Genomic DNA, 6,786 nt, shown 5'->3' with positions numbered 1-6,786 from the left:
GGGGTGGGGGAATAAAGTGTGGTTTTAGTGAGATTTAGCTGCTTTTTCTGGCATGTCAAGCAATTCCCTCACTGGCTTCTTTAAAATTGATGTATATGATAAAGGAAAGGAATTTTTTTTTTTTTCCTTCTTGATAAATTTTTCTGTTTTAATTTGATTTTATTTGTATGTATATTTTTTTAGATGCCTACTGGAATGTTCTATGTTCCAAGTGCACTCGTTGAACTCTACAATTATATTTCTAAATATAATAAAGAGGTAAGCCATATATATAACAATTACTACTTAGTGATAAGGTGATCATTTAGTACCATTTTGTTTTGTTTTTCTGTTTTCTTTTGTTTGTTTGTTTTTATTTTCTCCCCACATTTCGATAAAGATATCAAATAATATCAAAATCATCATTAAGCCACATTTAGCTTTATATTTCATCTTCACTGCAGAGTCATTATAAAATAACAATTACTGAAGTTAAAATACATTATTAATTAATAGTATGAAAGCAGTGAGCTGGTAGAATCGTTAGCGCATCACACAAAAGCCTCGATAAATTTCAGCTTATTACATTCTGGGTTCAATCTGTATTCAAATCTAACTAAAGTCAGTTTTACCCTTCGTCCTTATGGGGTTGGATCAATAAAATATGTATCAATAAGTGGGGTCAGCTCAATCAATTTTTGAGAGTTTGTAATGTACCGATAAGTTTGATTTCCATGTGGTTGGGAAACAAACTTCTTACCACACAGTCATGTCTGCAGTTTCCTTATATTGCATTATTTCCAAAATTAATTGAAACAAAGCCAGTGCATTTTAATGAAATATGATACAAAAGAGTTAAAATGATCTAAATTAAAACTTTGCTTCAAAATTTCATGTTAATTTATGTTCTAATTATCAACTTAATAATGACAAAGTTACTTAACTGAATACTTCATTATTTTCAAAATTAATTGAAATAAAGCAGTGTATTACAATAGAAATTAATTTAGGTTAGTTTAGTTTGCCTCCTGGCTGCTTCAATGATTTCATGCTAGCATACCATCCATCATGGTCCCCCCACCCCCACCCATGCATGTGCTTAACTCATCAACATTTGTCATTCCACTGTCCTGAAGCCAGTTGTCCATATAAGTTAGATGTTTTTTTCCCCTGTTGAATCCTCCTTCAACTGACTACCCTAAGACCAGCTGACACACAGATTCTCCTGGGTGCCTGATCCAATGACCAACAATTCTCATTCTTCACCACTGAATCAGAAATATAATATAAAAGGATTTTTAAACTGACCCAAAAATATATAAGAAATTGATGATAAACTTTCCATAAATTTCTATTTCCACAATATTTTGTTTAATTTTATTCTTTGTTTATTATGGTTTTTGTCGTCTTCTTTTTTATTTAGTTAGATTTTGGGGTTATTTTTTTTTTTCTATTTTCCAATAAATTGTTGAGCTAATGGGCTGATGGGAAATAATAATAATTAATTTTGTCTGTAAACAAAAGTATAATCATGTGACTAAGAAGTTTACTTTGCAACCTCATAGATGTGGGTTCAATTCCATGACTTGGTACCTTACCTTACACAAGTATCTCTTACTGCAGCCTTAAGACTTGGCAGTAACTGGGAAGAAACCAGTCTTTGACTTGTTTCAGTCATTGGACTGTGGCCATGCTACACTTCATAGAATGATTTTAGTAAAAAAAAAAAAATCAAGCTCAGTAATTTTTAAATTTTTTTTTTTAAAGTTTAGTACTTATTCTATCAGTCTCTTTTGCTGAACCACTGAGTTATGGGGATGTAAAAAAAAAAAAACAACGCCGGTGGTAAAGGGTAGGGGAGTGACACATGCAGACACAAAGACATATACACCCTAGTTCACTCACAAAGCATTGTCAGCCTGTGGCTATGGTAGAAGACACTTGCCCAAGGTGCTGTGCAGTAGGATTGAACACAGGACTGTGTAACTGCAAGGCAAGCTTCTTAACCACACTGCTATGCCTTCACCTATAAAGAATGTACATGTATGCATCTATGTATCAATGTATGAGGGGGTACTGCAAAAGGCCTGGTTGGAGGCCCAACCTTCTGAGTTCTTTTACAGGGCTTAGAAAAACTGCTGCAGTGTGTGCGACTCTGAGAGGGGAATATGTTGGATAAAATCATAGTTAACTGATCCTCCCATATTTTCTTTTACCCAAAGCCAGGAAAATTTCAACACTCCCTCATATGTATGTATAGGCGTAGGAGTGGCTGTGTGGTAAGTAGCTTGCTTACCAACCACATGGTTCCAGGTTCAGTCCCACTGCGTGGCACCTTGGGCAAGTGTCTTCTACTATAGCCTCAGGCCGACCAAAGCTTTTTGAGTGGATTTAGTAGACGGAAACTGAAAGAAGCCTGTCGTATATATGTATATATATATGTATGTGTGTCTGTGCTTGTCCCCCCAACATCACTTGACAACAGACGCTGGTTTGTTTATGTCCCTGTAACTTAGTGGTTTAGCAAAAGAGACCGATAGAATAAGTACTAGGCTTACAAAGAATAAGTCCTGGGGTCGATTTGCTTGACTAAAGGTGGTGCTCCAGCATGGCCACAGTCAAATGACTGAAACAAGTAAAAGAGTATGTATGTATGTATGTATGTAATAACACACATACATACTTAAACACATGACAGATTTGCCTTGGGTCCTTAACTCTTTGACAGAATCACAAGGGAAGTGTTGTGATATAGAATGTGTCTCGGGTATTCTTAGACTCTTGGCAGAACCCATTCCTTTCTAGGTTAGACCACAGTCAATTACTTCAAAAGAGACAAACTAGTAGGCTGACAGATAGAAAAAGAGAGAGAAAGAGAAAAATCCACAAGACTGTTTATTTATTCATCAACACCTAAAAAATAATTAATAACGATAATGATTTCAAATTTTGGCACAGGGCCAGCAAGTTCAAAGGAGGCAATATGTCAATTACATTGAGCCCAATGTTCAACTGGTACTTATTTTATCAACCCCAAAAGGATGAAAAATATAGTCTCAACCTTGGCAGAATTTGAACTCAGAACCTAGAGATGAACAAAATGCCACTAAGCATTTTGCCCAGCATGCTAACAATTCTGCCAGCTTGCCACCTTAATAATAATAATAATAATAATAATAATAATAATAATAATAATAATAATAATAATAATAATAATAATAATAATAATAATAATAATAATAATAATAATAATAATAATAATAATAATAATAATAATAATAATAATAATAATAATAATAATAATAATAATAATAATAATAATAATAATAATCCTTTCTACTAAAGGTACGAGGCCTGAAATTTGGAGGGAGGGGACTAGTCGTTAACATTGACCCCAGTGTTTCACTGGTACTTAATTTATCGAACCTGAAAGGATGAAAGGTAACGTCTCGACCTTGGCAAAATTTGAACCCAGAACCTAGAGAAAGACGAAATGCTACTAAGCATTTTGCTCAACATGGTAAATATTCTGCCAGCTCACTGCTGGCATAAGGCCAGTAAGTTTGGAGGAAAGAATGAGTTGAAATCATCAACCCCCATTCTTGAACTGGTACTTATTTTATAGACCCCAAAAGGATGAAAGGCAAAGTTGACCTCCTAGAATTTGAACTCAGAACAGAAAGACCAATGAAATACCATGAAGCATTTTGCTTGGCATTCTAATGGTTCTGCCGGCTCATAAGATAATAATGATGTTAATGATGATAATAATAATTATTATAATTATAGTCAATTTCCCCCTCTGCACAAAATTGCTAGTCTTGTGCCAAAATGGGGAAGATTTATTATTATTTTCGAGTAGTCCCATTGCTATTGTCCTTTTACTGTGCATCTGTTGGGTACATGCACCATGGTTTTGTGTTTTGCATTTGAAATTATTAAATTTTATTATCATTATCATTGATGGGAGACAGGCGGTGAACTGGCAGAATCGTTAGAACTGGCAGAATCGTTAGAACTGGCAGAATCGTTAGAACTGGCAGAATCGTTAGAACTGGCAGAATCGTTAGAACTGGCAGAATCGTTAGAACGCCAGGCGAAAAGCTCAGCAGTATTTCATCTGCTGTTACACTGAGATTGACATTAACTTTCATAGTCAATAGAATTAGTACTAGTTATGCACTGGGGTCGATGTAATTGACTTAATCCCTGCCCCCAAATCTGAGGTCGTGTGCTTCCAATATAAAGAATTATTACTGAGAGGAGTGAATTGGCAGGTTAATTAGAGGCTGGTAAAATACCTTGTAGTATTTGTTCTGAGTTCAAGTCCCACCAAGATCATCTTTTTCAGGGTTAACAAAATGAAATACTGGAGACTGTAGTATCAACTTAACCCTTCCACTTCATCTTTATGTTCTGGGTTCAAATTCTTTTGAGATCAGCAGAATTTGAACTCAGAATGGAGCAACTGCTAAGCATTTTGTCCAGTGTGCTAACAACTCTACCAGCTCACTGCCTTCTTTAATAATAATAATAATAATGATGATGATAATAATAATAATAATTCTTTCTACTAAAGGCACAAGGCCTGAAATTTAGGGGTGGGGGAGGAAACCAGTCAATAACATCGATCCAAAGTGGTACTTAATTTATCGACCCTGAAAGGATGAAAGGTAAATTCAACCCCGGCGGCATTTGAACTCAGAACATTTAGACAGACGAAATATACAATAGAATTTGGAAAGATGATGATGAAGTTTGAATGTTTAAACTATATGCTATATTGAGTTGTATGCCCAAGAATATGGTATCTTTTCCAACTACTTTTAACTGTTCATTAAGGTGAGCTGGCAGAATCATTATTGTGCCAAACAAAATGTTTGGCTGCATTATGTCTGTCTTTACAATTCTAAGCTCAAATTCTGCTTAGTATGATTTTGCCTTGTCCATTGGGGACAGATTTTTAAAAGGTGCTGGCTTATCTGGTTGCATTTCTCAAAGGTATATTTCTGCGCTTTCCATCACAGAGTGCAACTTTTTGGTATTTCATATTTCAGAACCAGCTTTCAGATCTGGTTGTTTGCTTGTTGCAGGTAGGCAGGAAGTCCCATGGTTACAATTTTCAATGAGAGTTGAGATTGTATTAGTCCCCAACTGCCTTCTTTTCTCGGGAGGTATATTCAGCCTGTGTCTGCTTTTGGGTGATGCATATGATGTACTGTCACCTGCCTTCGTATTTTGGCATCAACTTTGCTGATTTCATTGAGGGACCAGTTTATAACATTGGAGTGAAGCTGTATGTAATTACAGGCACAGCTAGTGTGTTTATGGCCTCAGTTTTATTCTTGGCATTCAGCTCAGTTTTCAGAATGGATCTTACTCTTCAAAAGCACTCCTTCCCCATCTTTTCTCACATTAGTGAGTATCTAATCCCATCACTTTCACATAATCCTAGATACTTATAACTGCCCTGAGGTTCCATTTGTTTTATCTCCCTGTCTCTATCTAGGGTAATGTATGTGTTTGATAGCTTTCCCTTGTTAAATGTAGCTTTGGCACATTTGTCAAGCCCACATCCCATTTTGATCCTATCACTAAACTGTTTGTATATCAGAGTGTTTGCAATTATTGATAATTTTTTTGCAAACAGTTTTAAATCATCCATATAATGGAGATGATCAACTGCTTTTCCATATATCCTATATCCATAATTTATTTAATTCTGGGCTTTGCTTAGAGGAAACAGTGCTAAACAAAAAAACAAAGGCAATAAGGAGTCTCCTTGAAAGATTCCACAATGAGTATTGAGTTGTACAGTGTTAATATTTGTAGTGGCAGTGTTGAGAATTGATGTTCTATTTCAGAGCTTCATAGCATGAGATACAAAATTCCTGATTACTGGTAAAATTTTGAACAAACACTTCTTTCTCTGAGAAGACTATCAAAGGCCTTCTTGTAGTCTACAGATGTTTTTTCCTGTTGTGAAAATCTTCAAGAGTCCTTTTGTTAATCAACAGTTGGTCCTTTCTTCCATAAGACTTGTAGACTGAGGAATGATTTTTTTCCTGTTATAACAATCTTTAAAAAATCATTTTGTTAATTAATTAACAGTTGATCCTTTCATCCACAAGAAACTCATTTACATCCTTTTTATTCAAAAGGGAAGCTGTTGCTCTTATTGCTGGCAGAATCGTTAGCATGTTGGACAAAATGCTTACTCTTTTATTTGTTTCAGTCATTTGACTGTGGCCATGCTGGAACACCACCTTTAGTCGAGCAAATCGACCCCAGGATTTATTCTTTGTAAGCTTAGTACTTATTCTATGGGTCTCTTTTGCCGAACCGCTAAGTTACGGGTGCATAAACACATCAGCATCGGTTGTCAAGCGATGTTGGTGGAACACACATATATACATATATACGATGGGCTTCTTTCAGTTTCCGTCTACCAAATCCACTCACAAGGCTTTGATCAGCCTGAGGCTATAGTAGAAGACATTTGCCCAAGGTACCACGCAGTGGGACTGAACCCGGAACCATGTGGTTCATAAGCAAGCTACTTACCACACAGCCACTCCTATGCTTAGTGATATTTTGCCCATTGCTACATTCTGAGTTCAACTTTGCCTTTTATCCTTTCAGGGTCAATAAACTAAATTAAATACCAGTGAAACACTGGGTCGATGTAATTGACTAGTCCCCTCCCCAACAAATTTGAGGCCTTGTGCCTCCAGTAGAAAGGATTATTATTATTATTATTATTCATATATTTATTTTATTTTATTTTACAGATTCTACTTGCATTAG

General features: G+C 35.6%; 1 protein-coding gene across 1 annotated transcript in view; it reads left to right on the top strand.

The window, feature by feature from the left end:
- The window catches only part of LOC106873239 (plexin-A2), a gene marked incomplete at its 3' end in the record, with an annotated part of 282,570 nt that extends 275,785 nt beyond the window's left edge, over positions 1–6,785 (top strand). Inside the window, exons 36-37 of the mRNA XM_014920511.2 lie at positions 184–258; positions 6,771–6,785. Coding sequence (XP_014775997.1) covers positions 184–258; positions 6,771–6,785 — 90 coding nt within the window. The remainder of the gene's footprint in view (positions 1–183; positions 259–6,770) is intronic.
- Between the last annotated feature and the right edge of the window lies 1 nt (position 6,786).

The sequence above is a fragment of the Octopus bimaculoides genome, chromosome 15 (genome assembly GCF_001194135.2).
Source record: "Octopus bimaculoides isolate UCB-OBI-ISO-001 chromosome 15, ASM119413v2, whole genome shotgun sequence".
NCBI lineage: Eukaryota > Metazoa > Mollusca > Cephalopoda > Octopoda > Octopodidae > Octopus > Octopus bimaculoides.
Note: the sequence above shows the minus strand (reverse complement) of the source record. Positions and strands in the feature narration are given on the sequence as shown.